Source organism: Molossus molossus, unplaced genomic scaffold (genome assembly GCF_014108415.1).
Source record: "Molossus molossus isolate mMolMol1 unplaced genomic scaffold, mMolMol1.p scaffold_m16_p_12, whole genome shotgun sequence".
Lineage (NCBI taxonomy): Eukaryota > Metazoa > Chordata > Mammalia > Chiroptera > Molossidae > Molossus > Molossus molossus.
Genome location: NW_023425347.1, coordinates 88,189,222 through 88,211,876, shown reverse-complemented (window position 1 = coordinate 88,211,876; position 22,655 = coordinate 88,189,222). Strand labels below are relative to the sequence as shown.

General features: G+C 46.4%; 1 protein-coding gene across 4 annotated transcripts in view; it reads left to right on the top strand.

The window, feature by feature from the left end:
• The window catches only part of NIPAL3 (NIPA like domain containing 3), a 44,581-nt gene that overhangs the window by 11,673 nt on the left and 10,253 nt on the right, over positions 1–22,655 (top strand). For 3 of the 4 annotated variants that reach the window (XM_036255765.1, XM_036255766.1, XM_036255767.1), the window contains 7 exons: positions 7,036–7,104; positions 8,342–8,513; positions 11,836–11,895; positions 14,081–14,226; positions 17,102–17,198; positions 19,358–19,493; positions 21,943–22,031. In XM_036255765.1, the coding sequence (XP_036111658.1) occupies positions 7,036–7,104; positions 8,342–8,513; positions 11,836–11,895; positions 14,081–14,226; positions 17,102–17,198; positions 19,358–19,493; positions 21,943–22,031 (769 nt within the window). Of the gene's footprint in view, positions 1–7,035; positions 7,105–7,858; positions 8,223–8,341; positions 8,514–11,835; positions 11,896–14,080; positions 14,227–17,101; positions 17,199–19,357; positions 19,494–21,942; positions 22,032–22,655 lie in introns of those variants that run through there. The other variant, XM_036255768.1, reaches the window with a different exon arrangement.

Below are 22,655 nucleotides of genomic sequence, written 5' to 3'. Positions count from 1 at the left end.
AAACATCAATGGTCGAGCCTAAAACCCAGGCATGTGTCCCGACCGGGAATCAAACCAGTACCTCTCAGTCCATGGGAGGACCCTCAATAGAGCGTCAGCCCTAAGGGCACGTACCTCGGTTACAGTACCCCGGTTGCAGTACCCGGCCTGGTTGGGGTTGTGTGGGTGGCGGCCAGTCAGCCAGTTGGTGTGTCTCTCACTCTCTTCCTCCCTTTCTCCCTCCCACTCTGTAGAACATAAAGACCTGTTGATAACGACCATCAGCCTTTTGAAAAGGCTCTTCTTTAACAGTTGGAAATTTTACATAATTTCTTTCTTTCCTTGATTTTGTTTTTTTCTGTTTCCCCAACAGAATTTTATCACAAATTTGTGTCTATCTTTTAACACAAACATTTGATGAACACCTATCATACTTCTATAAAGAACGTAGATTATATACTCAATTTTATTTTTAAAAAGTTATTTTGATATAAGGTTCATAAATCTTGATTCAATTTAGAAGTATTTTAATTGATAAAATTGATTAATGTAATGTAAAGTTTTACAATAATTATTAAATAAAGAATAACATTGCTTTAGGAGTGAATATCTGAATGAGAAGAATGGGACTTGGATATCTTTCCGTTGATTTTTAGATAAGAGTGGAAAGGAGGGAGGGAAGGAGAGAGAGACACATTGATTGGTTGTCTCCTGCATAACAGGCTAGAGATTGAACCTGCACCCCAGGTATGTGCCCTTGACTGAGAATCAAACCCCTGGCCCTGTGGTCCGAGGACTGATGCTCTAACTAAAAGGTCTGGGCCGGTGAGAGATCACATCCACAACGCAAGGCCAGTGTAGAGCAAAATGGCTTTATTACATATGCTGGGTGCAGGCATACTGAGTCGCAAATTTCGAGCTCAGCATCGAAATCTCTTTTTTCTCTGGCTTTTGTGGGCCCAAACTACAGAAACAAACAAACAAAAAACTACATTAAAAAAAACAATACCACATTCTCTTTGCACTGCTTAATTGGTGCTGGGGCTGATACAGGTTGTCTCAGAGGTAAGGAAGAATTGCTCCAGTAGTGGTCAGGGCCATCATTAATCTTTCTTTTTTATGGTCCATCCAAGTTTCCCAAGGCCACCATTAACCCCTTATCTTCATAGTTCCTCTGAGTGTCAGTCCCAGGGTTTTTAGAAAACTGCTTGTGTGTTTACATGCAGGAACAACTGGACAGGATGGAGTTTAATTTTGTTGAAACATTATTAACCCTTTCACTAACCACTGAGCCAAATTGGCCAGGGCTGGGACTTTTTTTTTAATACTCAAGACAAATATTACTGGTTGCTAGAATGAAAATTCTGTTGCAACTTTTGTTTTTTATCTAGAAGTGTTGAGAACCTGTTCATATAGGTACCTAGAATGGAAGGAGTGTTATAGCTTCCAAGTACGTGCTAAAAATCAGTGTTAAAAATCACAAAGTATTTTTATTGAGTTATCCACTAACAATTTGAGTAGGACCTCCTTCATTTTTGCTCTAGGCAAAGTACTAGATTCACTTAATTTACAACAAGTGAAACAACAATTTGTTTTGCTTTCACAATTTCTGTGAAGTTTACCAAAAAGGCATTATCAATTATGTTGGTAACTTTTTTCACTTAAGGCACATTGGGTAAACCTGATACATCCAGAAAGGTTGGTGAAATTGAAATACTATTAACTTTACTATACCTTTGCCTATATTGTATTACAATATGCATATTTTTTAAAACTTATATGTATTGTTGAATGTATTACAGATGTTCCTCATTTTCCCCCCATTGACCCCCTCCTCCCTACTCCCGCCCCCCTCCTGCCTTCCCCCGCACTGTTGTCTGTGTCTGTTGGTTATGCATATATGCATATAAGTTCTTTGGTTTATTTCTTCCCACCCCCAACCCTCCTTCCCTTTGAGGTTTGTCAGTCTAGCAACCAATTTGTACTTCTTAATCCCTTCACCTTTTTCACCCATTCCCCCAACCCCCCTCCCATCTGGCAACCAACAAAATGTTCTCTGTATCTTTGAGAATGTTTCTGTTCGGCTTGTTCATTTTGTTTGTAGATTCAATTGTCGATAGATATGTATTCATTGCCATTTTGTTTGTTCATATTTTTTATCTTTTTCTTCAAGAAGACCCTTCAACATTTTATATAATAATGGTTTGGTGGTGATGAACTCCTTTAGCTTTTCCTTGTCTAGGAAACTCTTTATATGGCCATCGATTCTAAATGACAGCTTTGCAGGTTAGAGTAATCTTGGTTGTAGGTTCTTGCTTTTCATCACTCTGAATATTTCTTGCCTGCAAAGTTTCTTTTGAGAAATCAGCTGACAGCCTTATGGGAACTCCCTTGTAGGTAACTAACTGCTTTTCTCTTGCTGCTTTTAAGATTCTCTCTTTGTCTTGAATCTTTTGCATTTTGATGATGATGTGTCTTGTTGTGGGCCTCTTGGGGTTCATCTTATTTGGGACTCTCTGTGCTTCCTGGACTTGTGTGTCTGTTTCCTTCACCAAGTTAGGGAAGTTCTGCCATTATTGTTTCAAATAGGTTTTCGATTTCTCGTCCTCTCTTCTCCTTCTGTCACCCCCAAGATGCGAATGTTGGCATGCTTGAAGTTGTTCCAGAGGCTCCTTACACTCTCCTCATTTTTTTGGATTCATTTTTCTTTTTGCTGTTCTGATTGGGTGTTTTTTGCTTCCTTATATTCCAAATTGATAGTTTGCTTCTTGGCTTTACCTACTCTGCTAATGAATCTGTGTAAATTATTCTTTATTTCAGTTAGTGCCTCCTTCATTTCTGAGTGTGCATCCCTCATTTCTGACTGGTCCTTTTTTATGCTCTTGAGGCCCTCACTAAGTTCGCTGAGGTTCTCACTAAGTTCATTGAGCATCCTTATAAGCAGTGTTTTGGACTCAGCATCTGTTAGGTTGCTTATCTCCATTTCACTTAGTTCATCTGTTAGGTTGCTTATCTCCATTTCGCTTAGTTCTTTTCCTGGAGTTTTGTTCTGTTTTTTCATTTGGGACCTGTTTCTTTGTCTCATTTTGGCTGCCTCCCTGTGTTTGTTTCAGTGTATTACTTAAGGAGAGGTATGGGGCTATCTGAGACCAGATGCTGCTTGTTTGAAAGAATTTAGGAAAACCTGAAGCAGGAGCCAAGACAGGCCAATCCTATAGTAAAGCAACTGGCAGCAGCTTGGGTGGGCCTGAAAGTTGGGTGGGGCGGGGCGGGGCGGGGCCTCAGGGAGTCACCAGGGCGGGGCTACCAGTGTGAGCCAGGTTGCTGGAGTCCCAGATATGGCGGCTGTCTGCCGTCCCAGGGAAGGGCTCACCAAAGGAACAAAGGCCTCTGACAGCACGTTTGTCCCAGAGAAAGCCCCCTCTCCAGCCCTTGCTCCAATGCCAAACAGCTCAGTTCTTCCCTGTATGTCTCTGGGGCCCTCAAGCTGCTCCTCTCTGAGCTTAGAGGGAGCAAATCTGAATAAGTTCGTGTGCTGGCCCTTTAAGAGGAGCTGCCTGGGGCTCCAGCCGCCTCAGCCTCCCTGAGCCTCAGTTCCCGCTGGTTTTTCCAGCCAGAAGTTATGGGGATTCTCTTCCTGGCACTGGAACCCTGAGCATGGTGCCTGGTGTGGGACGGGGACCCCTGACTCCGTAGGGAAGACCTTCCCAGCCGAGGTGTCCTCCTGATTTTATTCGCCACACGTGGGTGTGTGACCAGCCCGTCTGCCTCCGCCCCTCCTACCAGTCTCGAGTGTCTGTTGCTTTAATTCCGTGGTTGTAGGACTTCCATTCAGCTCGATTTCAGGCGGCTTTGAATGATGGTTGTTCTGTAGTTTAGTTGTAACTTTGATGTGGTTGTGGGAGGATGCGATACCGCGTTTACCTACCCCGCCATCTTGACCAGAAGTTACAAAATGCATATTTTAAATATGCATAGAGTATGTTGCAAATATTTACAACAAATATTTTTACATATACTGTAATTTATAAATTTAACTATAAATATTTTACTATTTGAATATATTTTTGTCAGAACAGCTGTAGATATAGCCTAATTAATAAAGCTAGTCCTTACTGTCCATACAGTCAAATCAGACTCTGGTTTCAGAATATCCTAATACTATCAGAGAAAATGTATGGATGGTCTTTCTCTGTTGCTAGTGGGAGTGGGGTTCTTGGGGTGCCACTGGCATGGGCATTTCCGGAGGCCCCCACAGGAGGATGAGATGTCATAGAAAGCTTTATTTGCATGAAATTACATCCTTGGGTTTGTAAAGTCTCATTTCCCTTCATCCAGCCCTAGAAAATGTGCTGCTGGGGATTGAGCAGAGCTAGACGCAAAGCCAGCTTCCAAAGTTTCAGTTCCGTGGTGGAGCTGGGTCCAGCTCAGCATTAGGCTAGTTGCCTAATGGTCCATCAGTCCATTGTGTGGGATCCACATGGCTATGGGCCACATGGGAAATTCAGGGGAGCCACGAGAGTGCACCCCCTGCAACAGGAGTCCTAAGAGTCCCACACAGAACCAAGGGAGGAAACTCCTTTGTTTGGGAGCTTACGTATGTCAGATCTTCCCACGTTTGCAGTGGTCACATCTACTCTGGCCAATGACCTGTTCTCAGGTGTGATTGACAGACAAGTACCTTCCCTATTTCACCCAGACTCTACTGGGCATGCGTCTGAATTGCATGCATCCTGGCAAAGCTGCACAAATGACTATAATATTTGGCCTTCCCTTTGCTCCTTTCTAGTTATTAATAACTGGGTTATCACAACGGTATCACTAACAAGGGCCAGAGCATCCCATTCTGATGTCATGCCTTAACAGGAATATATATGTGAGAAGGAAAGAAGTAATTCCTAAAAATGGGTATTTATCACTAAAGAAACCTCCTGGGAAACAATATTTCAAAACCGCCCTTGTTTTCTTGATAGTTTTACACTTGAGTCAGTGTACCAGAGTAAGAATCTACATGAACGAAGGGCAGGCCTTTATTTGACTAAGTGGGAAAGGGCTATTGTCAAAGGTGACAAAGAAGCCATGCAGGAAACCAGTAAAGAGCATAGAAGGAGACGAGAATATGGTGATTGAATCCTTTTAAACTGTCAGTTTCAACTTCTTGATTTAAAAAATTACTACAATGTTACAGTAATCAAAACAATGTGGTATTAGCATAGGATAGACATACACATCCACACAGAGTCCACATTTAAGCCTGTACATCTGTGGTTGACATATACATCTAAGTTAATTGATTTTTTACAAGGGTGTAAAACCACTCAGTGGGGAAAGAATAGTCTTTTCAACAAATGATGCTGGGACAGCTAGATAGCCACATGTTAAAAAAAAGGAAGTTGTTGCCCTGGCTGGTTTAGCTCAGTGGTAGAGCGTTGGCCTTCGGACCAGTGAGTCCTGGGTTCGATTCCAGCCAAGGGCATGTACCTTAGTTGCAGTTCGTCCCTGGCCCTGGTCAGGGTCATGCGGGAGGCAGCCAGTCTATGTGTCCCTCTCACATTGATGTTTCTCTCTCTCTCCTTTTCTCTCCCTCTCTCTCTACCTGAAGACAAATAGAAAAATGTCCTCGGGTGAGGATAAAAAAAAAAGAAGGGAGTTGGCTTCTTTCCTCACATTATGTACAAAAATTAACTCAAAATAAATCAAAGACCTTAATGTAAGAGCTAAAATGAAAAAACTCTTAGAAGGAAGCATAGGTATAAATTGATCTTTCTTTTTCTTTCCTTCCTTTGTTTCTATGTATCCAATAATAGAGAAGCAATGATATAAAATATGCCACATCCAAGCAATGAGTTATTTGACATTTATTAAAAATGATTAAATATGCCTGATAGGGTCATGTATTTATAATATTTTAAGAAATTGGGTTATAAAATAGAGTGTATGTAATCTTATTTTTTAATTGAATTTATAGGGGTGACTTTGGTTAATAAAATTATAAAGGTTTCAGGTATACAATTCTACAGTGCATCATCTATATATTGTATTGTGTGTTTACCACCCTACATCAAGTCTCCTTTCCTCGCCATTTATTATCATCTTATTTTGAAAAAAGAAATTAACATTGCCATGTATATCTAAATTTATGGACAGAAAAAAGTTTAAAAGATCAAGAACCAAAATGTTTGCAGTAATTATCTCTGGGTTTTAGAATTACAGGTCGTTTTTCTATTTTGTTGTTATTGTTGTTCTTTTCATTTAATCTGGATTTCCTAATTATGCTGCAATGAATATATGTTTGGTAATGTTTTTTAAAGTTAAAAAATGCCTGAACCTTATTCTTATGGTAATGGAAAATAAATTGATATAAATTAAATAATTTTAAATGCCTTAAGCAAGAGTCTCATTGCTTAGTTAAAAGAGTCTCATTGAAACCCTTCTGGGGCCCGGCTGGTGTGGCTCAGTGGATTAAGCATTGTCCCATGGACTGAGAGGTCCCAGTTTAATTCCCACTCAGGGCACATGCCCGGGTTGTGAGCATGAGCCCCAGTAGGGGGCGTGCAGGAGGGAACCCATCGATGTTTCTCTCTCTCATCGATGTTTCTCTCTCTCATCGATGTTTCTATCTCTCCCTTCCTCTCTCTCTAAAAGATAAATTAAAAACATATTTTTAAAAAGAGAGAGAGAAACCCCTCTGGTAACATAAAGATTCCATGGATAAAATAGCATATAGTAGCCCTGCCTGTGTTTCTCTTGTAGATTCTGATTTCTGAATGTTGCTTTTCCGCTCAAGACCATGGCAAGTCAGTACATTAAGGGGAATAGCATCCTTTGACCTGCAAAAGATTGTGCTTTCTGGAAGTAAATAATTTTGGGCAGTGATTTGTAAACCAGCAATGCAGCCAGATTAATCTTGGGTAGTAAAACTCCAGTAGAGGGTCTGGGGTGTGGTGATGGATGTTTTTCTAGTTTTGCTCTGGGACAGCAGAGAGTTGGGAAATGTGTCCTGGGGCCCTTAGCTTCCGCCCAGCTCACATCTGCTTCTGTGAACTTTCTTTACAGGAAAACTTGATTGGCGCCCTCTTGGCGATTTTTGGGCACCTTGTGGTCAGCATTGCACTTAACCTCCAGGTAAGTTTCAGTCACCAGCACTGTCTGGGGCAGAGATACAGCCAGATAAGCCAGGGTGTCTGGTGCAGGCCCAGCTGCCTTTGCTCTGTGGGATGGTGCCCACTCCATCCCTGGGGTGCGCCTAGGACATTACCCTGTGGGTCTTTCCAGAATCATTTGATTCTTTGCCCCAACCTCATCCACCCATCACTCCTCCACTCTAATGACAGCACTCTCCATTACTCAAAAACCCTTGGCATGCAGAGGTAACTGGGAAGCTTGGTGTATGTATTAGGTAGTGTGGTGGTAGTTAATGACTCTGAGGGCAGCCTTTAACCAGTGGGGGATGGGAGTCAGTGGATCAACACCCCAGGCTTCCATCCTCAGGTGAGTTCACAGGGTTCTGGGAGGGTCCCCTGTGGGACTGAGTCCCACTTGCTTAAGACACTAGCTCACCCTTGAATATACTCCTCATTGGCTCTTCCCTTTCCCTGTCTCACTTCCACTCTCTTGTGCTTCCTGGAATCACCTCCCAAATCAACTACCTGCTTCCAAGATCCTGTTTTAGGGACTGCTTCTGGGAAACGCACACTAAGACTTAACACCTGCAGACAGAACAATCCCACAGCAGGTGGCCAGCTCCCTGTCCCTGGGGGTGACATGTAAACACTTGTACATCTCGGCTCCCATGCTCACATGTGTGGGCGTGTTTCTGTGTGTTTCTGAGGCCACGTGGTCTCTTATCTGTGTTTGGTTCATGCTCTTCTTTTTACAGACCAGCCTCTCTGCTTCCACGTCTGCTTCTTTGCAGCCCCCATCATGACCCTCCCCACAAGGCAGCCTTGGCCTCCAAGTCAACATGACCCCCCAGCTTTCCTTAGTCACTGCCCCGGTTTCTATGTCCCAAGTTCACCTTTCCAGAGTAAAGGATATTGGCTGTACTTGGGCCAAGTATCCACCCAGGGGAGGGCAGGGTCCGCTGATACCCACAGGGCTGCTGACACTGCTACAGAAGACAGTGTCGCCTGGGCATTGCAGTCAGAGGAAGGTCAACCTGAGGCCGGGCTGAAGTGGGGTCCTTGGACCATGGCTCCCACCCCGGCTGCACACGTTTCCAGGCTTCACCTGCACCTCCACGGGTATTTTTTCAAACCTTCCCAGGGAACTGTTAAGGCTTCCCAGCCAATTTGAGAACTACTGTCTTAGAATAACTAAGAATTTAGTACTTAGATCGCTACTGCTTTACTTCTTGTTATAGAAGTACTGCCACATCCGGCTGGCAGGCACCAAGGACCCGAGGGCCTACTTCAAGACCAAGACATGGTGGCTGGGCCTGTTCCTGATGCTGCTGGGCGAGCTCGGCGTGTTTGCCTCCTACGCCTTCGCTCCGCTCTCACTGATCGTGCCCCTCAGCGCCGTCTCCGTGATAGGTGAGACCAGGGTTCCCCCACCCTCCCCGGGGGTTCAGATGCCTGTGTGACCACAGTATCACCTCCAGGATCAAAGATACTCATTCCACATACCAGCTGTTGCCTCAGTAATACAGCGGGCACTTACAAAGGGCTTTATACACCAGGTACTCCTGTAACCCCTTTACAGATATCACTTCTAGTCCTCCCGGCAGCCTTTCGAGGGAGATGCTGTTCTTATCCCCACTTTACAGATGAGGACACTGAGGCACAGAAGGGTGAGGTTACGTCCCCCAAATCACACAGCTCATGAGGAGCAGGGCTGAGATACGAACTGGGCTGTCTGGCTCCAGAATCTGTTTAAGATTCAGGAAGTTTATCAGAGCTGCTTTTTATTTCTACTGCAGAAGGAACAAACCTTCCTGAACCCATTCATCCTGACACTGTCAAGATAACCTAAACTTTCATAGCGTTCAGATATCTCACGCCTCTAAGAAATACAGCTTATTCTCTGATCTTTTTACATCAACTGATATCACTTTAAAAACATCAACTGTGCCCTGTCCAGTTTGGCTCATTGGTTAGTGTCGGTTCTCAGACCAAAGAGTCACGGGTTCAATTCTGGTCAAGGGCACGTACCTGGGTTGCAGTTCGGTCCCGGCCCTGGTAGAGGTCATGCAGGAGGCAGCCAATCCATGTGTCTCTCTCATATCAAGGTTTCTTTCTCTCTGTCCTTCCCACTCTATCTGAAGATAAATGGAAAAATATCCTTGAGTAAGGTTTTAAGAAAAAAGAAAACATCAACTTTTTCATCTGCCATTTTTCTATGACTTCTGTAATCACTGACCCAGTGTCTCAACATTTGAACCAACTAAAAGACAAAGGAGCTTTAAAGTCTGTAAGGTCACAAAGAAAATAGAATTAGAAAATAATTCTCTTCTTCGTAAGTAAAAGATGTTCATAGGTTACTGATCAATCACTGTTTGTGCAGAGGTGCAAGGACAATGAACTTGATTTGAAATGTTTCCTTCTAACTTGCTGGCAACCAGTACTCTGCCTAGAAACTCTTTTTTTTTTTTTTGCATTTTCTTCAAATAGAGCCAGGAGGGAGAGAAGGAGGAAGAGAGAGAGAGAAACATCAACTGGCTGCCACCCACACGACCCCAACCACAGCCGGGGACCAACTGCAACTGAGTTACGTGCCCTTAGCGGGAACCGAACCCGGGTCTCTCTGGTCCGCGGGCCAACGCTCTAACCGCTGAGCCAAACCAGCCAGGGTTGCCTAGAAATTCTTTCTTGCTCCGAAAGGAGTGTCATATCTGAATCTAATTCTGCCTGGAATTAAGAGAGCCTCTTCTGCCCCGGCCGGTTTGGCTCAGCGGTTAGAGCGTCGGCCTGCGGTCCGGAGAGACCCGGGTTCGGTTCCCGCTAAGGGCACGTACTTCGGTTGCAGTTTGTCCCCGGCCCTGGTTGGTCGTGCGGGTGGCAGCCCCTCGATGTGTCCCTTCACATCGATGTTTCTCTCTCTCTCTCCCTTCCTCTCTCCCTCCCATTCTATCTGTACAAAAAATGGAAAAATATCCTCGGGTGAGGATAAAAAAAAAAAAAAAGAGAGCCTCTTCTACACCAGGGATGACGTCTGCCTGGCAACTACATGCCCCTCAGATGCCCAAGGCAGAGTCATTAATAATCGTTGCATTCCTCTCTAGCAAGCCTCCATGGGCCCTCGGAATCCTCAGAGCTTCAGGCAGCCACCGCCGGGGGCCAGGAGCTGGCGAAGGAGCAGAAACCTGTTTGCTTTCGCTGACCCTATGATAAGGCCCTCATTTTCTTAACCAGGGTTTATAAACTGGCAGCCCGCAAGATGAAGGAGGTCCTCAAACATGTTCTTCCCCACACAGTGTTTTTATGAAGTATAGTATGAATGCCTTTAGTTGAGGCAGGTGGTTGGCCATAGTCCCAACCTTTCCCTATTGTCTTATGTCTGGCCCACTTCCTGCACTTGGGTTATTGCCCAGCCCCTGTAGTTGTTTAGATTTGTCCTCTGCCCATTGCTGGTCTCGCTAAAGGGCTCTCAGGACTTTATTCACAATGAGGAGTAAGTGGCAGAGTAACCATATTATAATATGTAATATGTAATATGTAATATGTAATATGTAATAACTAGTATTACATATTAGTCTTTGGATTTTAGTAAAAACCAAGTTATCAAATTTTTCAAAACAAGGGGCTGAATTATAATGACAGGACTTCAAGTATCAGCCACTGGAAATGAAGAGGTTGTTACAGCTTCTCAAGTCACCCAGTGAGAAATAACATTAAAAATAATAATAACCACCATTCATTCGTACTTAGTACTTATCACTCACTGTTCTGTACTTTAATAATTGTTATAGCCCAGTTTTTGAGCATTTACTTTGTGACAAATAATTTACATATATTATCTCATTGGTTTGCCCCTATTACTCAGTGGTGTGCTGATAAGTCAACCGAGAGAGAGAGAGAGAGAGAGATAGAGAGAGAGAAAGGTGGGGGGAGGGAGGGAAGGAGGGGAAAGTGGGAGGGGAGAAAAGGAAGACCTTTTCTGATTTGTGTGGTGTAAACATCCCACTGTGGCTGTTTTCAAGCTACCAACAGTTTCCTGAATGTTAACCATCACAGCTGGTGCAAGCTGGACCCAGCGCACTATTTCATAGCTGGGGAACTGAGCCCAAGGTGAGCTGACTTTCCCCAGGACACACAGCCAGGAGAGGCAGAGCTGCGCTGTAATCCAGGTCTGTTCCCAGGGAGCGCCAGCCCCATCGCTGAGGGCAGTCACAGGAAATTTGAGTACACCTGCAGATGTGGAAAGTCGGGGAGACACAAGATCCCAACTAAAAACCGGAAGTAGACATTGCAGTGCAAGGAGCAAGACCCTGGCCTCCGACAGTCCTGGGTTCAAGTCGAGCCTTCGCTGACCAGCTGCATGATCTTGAGTGGGCCCTTCACCTCTCTTAGCCTCTGTGTCCCCATTTTTCAAATGGGAATCGGGATAGCACCCACCTCAAAGGGGAACATCCCAGAAATAACTTGAGTGCATTTCCTGTCACCCAGCAAGCACTCAGCACACAGTGCTCTTGGTCTTGTGGGAAATCCTCAGGAAGGCTCCGAGAGGAGCCCTTTCCGAGATGGAATAACAGAAACCAGAAGGGACTGAGCTCTTGGGAGCAGGAGCGAGAGGATAGGGTGAACCAAGCTCTAGCACAGATGAGCCAACCCAGAGTACGTGGGCGGAGGGACTCCTTTGGACTATGACAGCCTCAATTCTCTTTCTCCTGTGCTTTTTTTTTTTTTTTAAATATAGCTAGCGCCATCATCGGAATCATATTCATCAAAGAAAAATGGAAACCTAAAGACTTTCTGAGTAAGTTCACTGATTTGATGAGCCCTGTTCTTAATTCTGTGCTTGTATTTTTCTCATAAAACCAGCTTACCCCAAGGTGGAGATCATCTGTTACCTGTTCTGCAGTACAGTTCTGTATCCCACTCTCATCAGGAGAGCTGGGTTTGTTTTTACATCAGTGCTTCCCAAAGCAGTCAATGTTTATTTATTTATTTTTTATCCTCACCCGAGGATAAAATATTTTTCAATATTTTGTTCAGATAGAGTGGGAGGGAGAGAGAGAGAGAGAAACATCGACGTGAAAGGGACACATCGAGCGGTTGCCACCCACACGACCCAACCAGGGCCGGGGACAAACTGCAACCAAGGTACATGCCCTTTGCGGGAACTGAACCCTGGTCTCTCTGGACCGCAGGCGACGCTCTAACCGCTGAGCCAAACCGGCCAGGGCGCAGTCAATATTTACTGAACATCTACTGTTGGGATGAGTAAGACCTGCCCCTGCCTGAAGGAAACTTAGACCACAGGCTTGTGGATCTCAGCAGAGAATTTACTCTGTTGAGTTTGACCATGGTTCGCTCATTTGTTGAACAATTGAACAGCTGGATTGTTGAGCACCTTATAAGGCCTAGAATGAAAAGACATTTAATGCGGTATCACATTTTCTGGAGACAGTGAAATGAATAGGTATAGTTAGTTCTAGCACGGAGAAACCCAGAGGCCTGTGGTCACCACTGTGCGGCTCAGAGCTCACAGCCCTTTTGCACTCGCCTGGGCCTGGGCCAGTCACCAGCTCCACAGGGTGCAGTGGTTAGTGGCTCGATGCGGGGCAGTCAGGAGACTGTCCTTTACGCAGGAGCACGCCTGCTGGGCCGCTGCAGTCTCTGACAGGCCTGTGCAGTAGAACAGCAGTAGTATTTAGACGGTTCCCTTGGGAGTGGGTTAAAAAGCCAGTTGGGAAAGGATGAGATAATTTTTAAAAGTACATGGTTGGCTCTAAAGGTTTGCTTTTTGAGGTTTTTGTTTTTTTGTTTTTTTATCGTGCCCATAAAGTGATTCTAGCTTCAAAATATCCCCTGTAAAATGCATGTTAAAATCACAGTGCAGCCCTGGCTTTGGCTCAGGCTGGTTTGGCTCAGCGGTTAGAGCGTCGGCCTGCGGTCCTGAGAGACCCGGGTTCGGTTCCCGCTAAGGGCACGTACCTCGGTTGCAGTTTGTCCCCGGCCCTGGTTGGTCGTGCGGGTGGCAGCCACTCGATGTGTCCCTTTCATGTCGATGTTTCTCTCTTTCTCTCTCTTCCTCTCTCTCCCTCCTACTCTATCTGAACAAAATATGGAAAAATGTCCTCTGGTGAGGATAAAAAGAAAAATCACAGTGCAACACCAGAATGGCTCAAAGAAGAAGAAAAAATAGGTAGTTCTGCTCTCATACCCTGCTGGTGGGAGTGTAAGTTGGTTCAGCCACTTTGGGAAACCACTGGACAGTAACTGCTGTCCATCCACACATCCAGGAATTCCACCCCTAGGTGTGTACCCAACGGAAATGCACAGGTGTTGTTTTCTCTCTGGACCGTAGGCCAACGCTCTAACCGCTGAGCCAAACTGGCCAGGGCTTGTTTTCCAAATGACATGTACAGTGGTGTTCATGGTAACATTATTTGTTATAACCCCAAACTGGAGATTATGTAAATGCCCATCACCAGCAGAATGGATCAACTGTGTCTGTTCACGCCGTGGACACACAGCGGTGAGAACGAAGGAATTACCGCCACACGTACAACACCAATGATTCTCACAAACATCACCTCGTGTGAGCACATACACAAGAGAACATGCCATACGAATCGTTTATGTGAAGGACAAACCAGGCAAACCCTCAGTGCTGGTAGAAGTCAAAGTGTTACCCTGGGGGTGGGGGCCTAGTGATTGGCAGGGGACACAAGTTTGGATTTAGGGGTCCTGCCATGCTCTCTTTCTTGATCTGGGGGCTGGTTACATGGATGTGTTCATTTTGTGAGAATTCATCGAGCACTTTTTGTATGCATAGTACACCTCATTAAAAAATAACATTAAAAAAAGACCACCTATTTTTTTAAATAAAGAAAAACTGAAAATACAGACAATACGGGTCAGTTGTGTTGCCGCAGAAGCACTGGCCTGAGGCCTGTGCCTGCGGTGAGCCTGCGACAACCTCCCCTTCCCTGCAGGGCGCTACGTCTTGTCCTTTGTCGGCTGTGGTTTGGCCATTGTGGGCACGTACTTGCTGGTGACATTCGCACCCAACAGTCACGAGAAGATGACCGGCGAGAATATCACCAGGCACCTCGTGAGCTGGCCTTTTCTCTTGTACATGGTAAGAGAAGCCTCTGGGCCTTCCACCTGAGATGTTGGGAGGGGGACTCCGGTCTTAGAAACCAGAAACCTGAGTGCCCAGCAAAAGGGGATTTGCGTGAATCGTGACGTATTTCATAGCCCTGAAGACCCTGCTTGGGGAGGGTACATAGTTCACGGGAAGATGCTTTCTTCACTTAGGTCCTGAGGAGTGTCTGAACTGCATATATAGTGTGATAACTTTATTTTTTAGAGATACTTGTAGGGTATGTACATCTAATGTATCTATAAAAGACAAGAGGGAAAAACACATTCCATCAGTAGTTGTCTCTAGGAGATAGAATTATGACTGAGTCTTTATTTTGTCTTCATCTTTACATATGTATCATCCAAAATTTCTACAGGGAGCATTTAACACTTTCATGGTAAGGAGAAAAGTTAAAATTTTAAACAATTATAAAATATTACTGACTTATTTTTGCCCAATATCACACAGCTGATAGAAACACGGCTGACACCAGAAACTTTGTCTCCTGGACGCCCAGCCAGAGCTTAGTCCTCTCTGTGCCCCAGTTACATCCTGTGTTAGGTCTGCAAATAAACTAATCAAGGAAAACATCGAAGGTGTTTGCCAAAGCTCATGGTACATCTCTGTTCATTGCCCGGCACTGTACTAAACACTTTTTTATGTATTATCTCAGATTTTCTCAACAACCCTAGGAAGTAAGTGGTTTTCTCTCCATTTTCTGGATGAGAAAACCGGAGCTCAGGGAGGTTAGCTAACTTGTTCTGAGTCCCAGGACAGCAGAGCTGGACTTAAAGCCAGGCCTGCCTGGCCCCATGTGCCACCGTTCTCCACCGCGGCCCACTACTGCAGTTGTTCACTGTGCTCCCCTGACATGCGCAGCCTGGGACTGCTCTAGAGGCCTCAGAACAGCCCTTTCCCTCCGCGTGCCCACAAGGCAGACGGAAGAGTTCCCCAAGTGCGGGCTGTGTCATCTCCCCACCGCCCACCAGCCCAGCGTTGACCTGGTGGGCGTCGAGGACTGTGTGCAGGACAAAGCCAAACACCAGATCTTTAGGAAAAGGATTCCCCTGAACACAGGCTCGAATCCGTGATGTGCTGTGTGACCTTGGACAAGTCACTTAACCAGAAGGAAGCTCTCCGTCCTCCTCAAAACTGGTGGGAGTCACTGGGCCTGGGCTGGTTGTTGGCAGATACAAGGTGGTGTGGAAACCACCCAGCACTTGGCAGGTGCTCGGTGACCAAGTCAGCAGATCTTCTTTCATTATGACTGAGACAGTGCTGCCAGCTGGAGAGATTTGGCCAAATAAAATTCAATGAATATTTCTGTGTCTGCTGTGTGCCAGACACTATGGATTAAAAAAAAAAGGAGACTCACAGAACTCATGGTCTATCAGGAGGCATCAGCTCACACACAGGCATCTCACAAGAGAACCCCAAGTGTGCTGCAGCTTGCACTTAGGCATCATGAAGAATGGCTGGAAAAGTGGGCCCCCTGGACACCCGCATGATGGTTGTGAATGTTTAACTCTCCATCTGCTTGATGGACTATCCTGCAGCTATTAGAGATAATTAAGACAACTTCCTAAAACATGAAAACTGTTTACGGTCACTCAAAGCAGCCCAGCACAACACTGCATTGACTACAGTGACAAGTAGATAAAATATGTATTCACTACAACAAAAACAGGAAGAAACCGGAAAAGGAAAACAGCTGTGTTTTGTGGTCTCTCATTAGGAGGAATTTTTTAAAGTTTTCTCTTCAAAACGGCCATTGTTTCTGCATCGGTTTATAATAGATAAACTCTGGGAGGAGGTTGGGGTAGGCGAATGAAGCGGAACCGTTGTCGGATTTGTCTGCTTTGTTTTTGCTGAGTGCGGGGCTGGCTTCACTTCTTGGAGTAGTGCCAGTGTCTGAGCCTTTAAGGAGTAGAAAGGACAGGTTGTTGATCTAAGACGGGGGAACTTCTCAAACTGTAGGTTTGCCATTGTCTAATAGTAAGAGTCCATAAATGCCGGGCACACGGCCTCCTGTCTGCAGGCAGTGTCGCCTGAAGGTAAAGCACATGGGCCCTGGAGCCAGACTGTCCAGGTTCAAATCCTGGCTCTGCCATTTACAAGCTTGGGATTGTGACAGTACCCACTTCATAGAATTGTTGTGGTGGTTTAATTACTTGAGTATAGATAAATGCTCAGAATAGTACGTGGCTTATTTATGTGTTCACGAAGTGTAAGCTGCAATTATGGCCCTATAAGGTAAGAATTTGATTATTCCTATTTTTGAGACAAGGCAACGGGGTTTAGAGAAGTTAAATGACTTGCCCAAGGTCACACAACTAGTTTAAAAGCAGATCCCAGTTCGAACCTGGGCCTCCCTGCCTCACATCCTCGTCTTTCTGCTCTTCTAAGCCGCACACATTGGAGGCTTGGCTGGGGGCAGGGAGTGTGTGTACTTGTCTACTTCATCATAGAGCTCTTCTCCATGAACAAGTATCTCCCTCTCTGATCACCCCCTAGTTTTAGAGGGGTTACCCATGGAGCTGTGAAGTGGGAAGAGACGATCTCAGCTAATGACTCTTGTCCATCCAACACAAGGTGGATGTGGGGCCAGCCCCTCGGCCTCAAAGCTCAGCCATGAAGCAGACTCCTTCCCCGTGTTGTCCAGTGGTTTGAGAGTTTCACTCAGTGATCCCTCCTTGTCTACAGGGTTCTATCAGTAGTGCGGGGAATGCTGGGTGTGTCCAGGCCCTTTCACCTCTGAGGGTCTGTGACTGATGAAGTCAGCAGCATAACCTCCAGCCAGCCCAGCAGGGTCTCCCGGTCTTGCCTAGCTCTGTGGTCCCCACTGACTCCTCCTCGCTGCTTTCCATAGCTTGTGGAGATCATTCTGTTCTGCTTGCTGCTGTACTTCTACAAGGAGAAGAATGCCAACAACATCGTTGTGATTCTTCTCTTGGTGGCATTACTCGGTAAGTGGGGGTCTGGGTGATTGAGTCCCTCCATCCCCAAGGAGCACCAGAAGGTCCCTGCTGGCTGGAGGCAGCTCCGTGCATCCCAGCACTGCTGGCTGCGTTCAGCCGTGTTCAAATGCTGAGGCTCCTGAGTGCCGGGAATGTGCTGGAACCTGGCTACACGATGCACAGGACAGACCAAGCCCGGGGGCCTCCATTCATTCTAAAACAAGGGGACAGACTCATAACACACACTCAGGTGGTGACAACTGCAGTGAAGAAAGCACAGAGTAAGGGTGAGGAGGGTTAAGAGGTTATTTCAGACAAGTCAGAAGTGGGGCAAGTTTCAACAATTGAGTCCTTAAGGGTCCACGTAAAACCAATCAGAGCTTGGGAAGTAATTCTGGATTCAAAAGCAAGAACTGATTTTACTCTCTCTTTTTTTTTTCCTTTCCTTTTAGAGGGATGGGTGCAATGGAGGGTTCACAAACCAGGTGGGGGCCAGGCTCTCACCCCGCAGAGTGTTCGATCACTAACTGGAGCTTCTGTTCTTCCCGGGGAAGCAGAAGGGGGTTGCTCTGCCCGTGGAAGCTGCGCTGTCCTCTGACAGTGGGCGGAAGAGAACACCCAGATCTCGGGGTGGGAGGGGGATTCGGGGCGATGAGCACGAGTGCCTGATACATGCTGTTTCTCTCCTGTCCTTCCCCGAGCGAGCCCCCACTCCAGTGACACAGAGAGGTGTCACCGTATGTCAGGGCTGATTATTTTGATTTTTCTAAAAACAGCTTTATTGAGACATAATTCACATACCAAAGTTTGCCTCTTTAAAGTATATAATTCAGTGGGTTTTCGTGTGTTCCCAGAGTTATGCAACTGTCATAATAAAATTTCAGAACATTTTGTCACCCAGAAAGAAACCCTGTGCTCATCAGCAGCCAATCCCTGAGACCCTTCCTCCCAGCCTCTGGCTAACCACTGGCCTACCTTCTGTCTCTCTGGATTTGCCTTTCTGGGTTATCACATGCATGGAATCATACCCTCTGGCTTCTTTCACCGAGCATGACCTGTTAGAGGTCCATCCATGTTGTAACATGTTGGTGGTCCATCCCCTGGGGATTTTGTTTTAAAAGTGGATCGGAAGATCACAGTCCCAGGACGTTTTCCCCTGCTGAGTAGGAAGGCCAGAAGGTTCCGAGGCCCGCTGGCCACTCCCCTCCTGTCCCATTCTCACTAACAAGGACAGCCTGATGAAGGTGCTTGTCTTAACTGGCTACTGATGTTTGAAAACCAGTCTGGAGCCGAGGGGCCCAGAGGCCGCGAGTGTGATGGGCTGTTGGCAGGAGAAGCAAAATGAGCAGAGGCTGAGAAAAGTAGGAAAGCAGAGCATTTCAGCCTGAATAGGGGCTCTGTACCATAGTTGGGGGTGGTTCCTTTACCTCTCGCTGTAGCAGGGAGATCTGACGGTGGAGAGTTAGGAGTCATTGCTGCACCAGCCGTGGGCTGTGATGAGATGGTGCTTCGGATGTGTGAGAAGAGCATATTAGAATTTCTTTTTATCTCCACCTTTTAAATGGTATTTTCTGCACACGTTTTATAATGTACATGCATGGAAGCACAGTGTTGCATGACTTTAGAAAACACGAACACGTGTCTGTTGGAAAAGCATGTGCATGAGGGGTAGGGTTTCAAACATTTGGGGACCTCTGTCCAAAGACGTTTTTAAAAATATAATTGAGTGAGATTTTTAAAAAAGAGCTCTTTACAGCTCTTTACACATGACATGTTTTTCCTGTGGTTGCCATGAGAATGATACTCAAAAGAAGTTCATTTACCTATTCAAAGATTGGACCTCCCACGGGGTTCCAGGCACAGCGCTGCCACTCGGGTTCCGAGACCTGAACTCATTGCTCTTAAACGTTTAAAAGCGACGTTTGGAAATACCTGCCAGGGCTTTACTTTCCTCGCTTCTTTGCTGTAGCAGCACAAATGGGCAGCTCCTTGGAGAAGCCCCAGAGATCCTGGACAAACAGCAGTTCTCGGCCTGTGAAGCACTGGGTTGGCTGGGCCAGGGTTCCCTCCATCCTTTTCACCAGGCCCTTTGGGGTGAGAAACTGACTTTCAGGGCCTGACACCCTCCATGTTCCTGAGGCCCCAACATGCCTGTCCACCCTCTGCAGGCTCAATGACGGTGGTGACAGTGAAGGCCGTGGCCGGGATGCTTGTCTTGTCCATCCAGGGGAACCTGCAGCTCGACTACCCCATCTTCTACGTGATGTTCGTGTGCATGGTGGCCACTGCCATCTATCAAGCTGCGTGAGTTGCAAGTTCTTTTCCTGCTGGGCCTCGACACGCGCGGGGCTCTTCCATTTTCTGGGCCTCGTTACATTGCTTTTGAAGCGGTAGGGAAGGCCGAGCATTCGGGCACAGCCTACCGCAGGGCTTGGCACCTGCTGTGGAGAGAGCAGGGCTGCTAATTTGCTGAGCTGTCCGGCATAGGGGCTCTGTCGCTTGAAAGACAAGCCTGGAGTGAATGCGTTTGACCCTCTGCCTCAAATGTGAGAAATGCATGATCAGAGGCAGCCTCCCTTCCCATCTGCTCCCAGGCAGTGTCCTCCTCAGGGACTCGAGCTCTGCCTTCCCGTGAGGCACCCGTTTGTCAGCTGGGTGAAAAACAAAAGGTGGTCATTTCTTGTCCTCGAGAAATTGCCCCAGATCTGCCCAAGTGGAAGAGCGAGGTGATCGCTGCTTTCTCTAAGCACAAGAATTAAGTCCAAAGCAGCCGTACAGAGGGCAGGCCTGGCTTTGTTTACCTCTGAGGTCTGGTGCCCAGCAGTGGGCCTGGAAGGGAATGTGACAATCATGTGTGGGGACAGGAAGGTGAACTGCATAGGTTTCAGTGTGATTCATGACGCTGATTCACGCTGGGCAGGCCAGGCCCAGACTCCAGCGGCCTGGACTCACTGTTCACCAGCGTGGCCTTGAGGGATCATTGGAGTGACTGATGCCCAGGGTAAGCCGGGCATTGATTCCACATGAACTTGAATTCATTTCATCCCCACAACATCCCATTCAGGCAGATGATACAATCCTCGTTCTGCAAATGAGGAACTACAGCAAAGTGAGGTTAAAAGGCCAGGAGGTGGTGGAGCTGAGATTCGAACTCAAGCATCCTCCTCCCAGCCCACAGCCCTTGCCCCTGTGCCCCACCACCTCCCCTCCTGCAGATTCTTTGTCTGCAGATGAGCATAACAGTCCCTACCTGAGACAATCACATAAAGCTCTCACTGCGGCCCCCAGGATAACGTCGGGTGAATATCAGCTTCTTTTATGGTCATTATTACTATGTCGAGTATTACTGTTCTTAGTCATCACCCCTGAGCCCCTGCCAGGTGTCAGGCTGTACGGCTGTGTGGGGCACTCCAGGGGTCACAAGGATGCCCTGCCCACCTCTGGGAGCTTCTCGCTCACTCAGTCAGCCACATTCACTGAGGGCCTACTGTGTGCAAGGCCTGTGCTGGGCCTTCCACACACACAGACAAGGAGCAGCAGTCTGTCCTCAAGGTGCTCACAGCCTGCTGGGGTCAGCCTGGTAAATACGATTACTGAGTGGAAAGTATGTTATGGTGCCCGGCCAGTGTGGCTCAGAGGACTGAGCATCGTCCCATGGACTGAGAGGTCCCGGTTCAATTCCCGGTCAGGGCACATGCTCAGGTTGCAGGCTCAATCCCCAGTAGGGGGCATGCAGGAGGCAGGTGATCAATATTTCTATCTCTTCCCCTCTAAAAAATCAATAAAAATGTATTTTTTTTTTTTAAGTATTTTATGGAGCCCCGGCCGGTTTGGCTCAGCGGTTAGAGCATCGAACTGCAGTCCAGAGAGACCTGGGTTTGGTTCCCACTAAGGGCACATACCTTGGTTGCAGTTTGTCCCCGGCCTGGTTGGTCGTGCGGGTGCAGCCACTCGATGTGTTCCTTTCACATCAATGTTTCTCTCTCTCTCTCCCTCACACTCTACCTGAACAAAAAATGGAAAAATGTCCTCGGGTGAGGATAAAAAAAACAAAAACAAAAACGTATTTTATGGTGTAAGCAGCTAGGATAAGTAAAATACTGCACAGAGAAAGAACAAAGAATATTCTAAAATGATGGCACTGTTTATCCTAGATGGAGAGATTAGGAATAATTCCAGTTTTCCCTCTCTTCTTCCTATATACTGGTGTGGGCAACAGTAGGTTAACAGTTGTTCATATGGAAACAAGTTATGATTATAATACAAGAATAAACTGTTTTGCATACTCACAACTATAAATCTACTTTTGCCCACCCCTGTATATTACAGTGATCACATTATTTTTGAATTAAGAAGAAAATGTGTTTAAAAAAATTGTTAACAAGACAATGTCATAAGTGAAATAAGAGTTTCTTGGAGTGTTTAAGCAACCAGGAATGGTTCTTTTTAGTGAGGTGGGGACTCAGGGGATACAGAGGTGAGGGGAGGGGCATTTCTGGTGACAAGAACCAGGTGGTCAAGGTGTGAGACCCGGAATGGCCCTCTTGGGAAATGGAGATGGGCCTCTGGTTATGTATCGGGAAGAACAGGAGCAAAGCACGGACCTCAGACCTAGTGATACACAGGATGGCATCTTTGTGAACCCAAAGATGCGTCATCTTCATATTTCAAACCAGGGCTCCTGTCATCAGCATTCACCCCGGCCTTTCCGACATCCCCGCAGCCCACTGACCAGAGTGCTTTTGTATTGCAGGTTTTTGAGTCAAGCCTCACAGATATATGACTCCTCTTTGATTGCCAGTGTGGGCTACATTCTCTCTACAACCGTCGCCATCACAGCAGGTAAGGGTGGCCAGTTGCTAGCTTTCTGTCTTCTACCTTTGCAGCAGGGAGAGTACCCCAGTGTGGAGGGAGGAGGCTCCACCATGGTCCGAAGGCCAACTCCACTGACTCATTCTGCCTGTGGAGAAAGTGCAGCATTCAGAGCCAGGGACACCTGGGTGTGCATCCCAGCACAGATACAGAACTGTCTGGCTCTGGGCAAATCACTTGACCTTTCTGTGCCTGAGTTCTACATTCATAAAATAGAAGTAATAACACTTACCTGCTGAAACTGAAATGTGTACAATCCACACATCCCCTACTTTGCGGAGCCTGTGCAAGGTTTCTTGAACAATTGTCGCCATCATCTGCTAGCCCCACAGCCTCCACTGGGCAAGTGACCACACTCTTCTTTTATATGAATTTTGGAGATCATGAGTATGTGAAGCATCTGCAACACAACAGGAACTCAGTCAGTGATCATGATTATTATTTTACTCCCCTTTTCCTCCACTCCTCCCCTAATTTCTTTTTTCTTGAGGTGGCTTTAGAGGCTGCAAGCCTGTCAGAGTTTGTTTTCTAGTGGCAGTGGCAACTAAACTCTTCAGAGTGAAAATGGCCAGGAAGAACCAGTGTGTTGGCCTT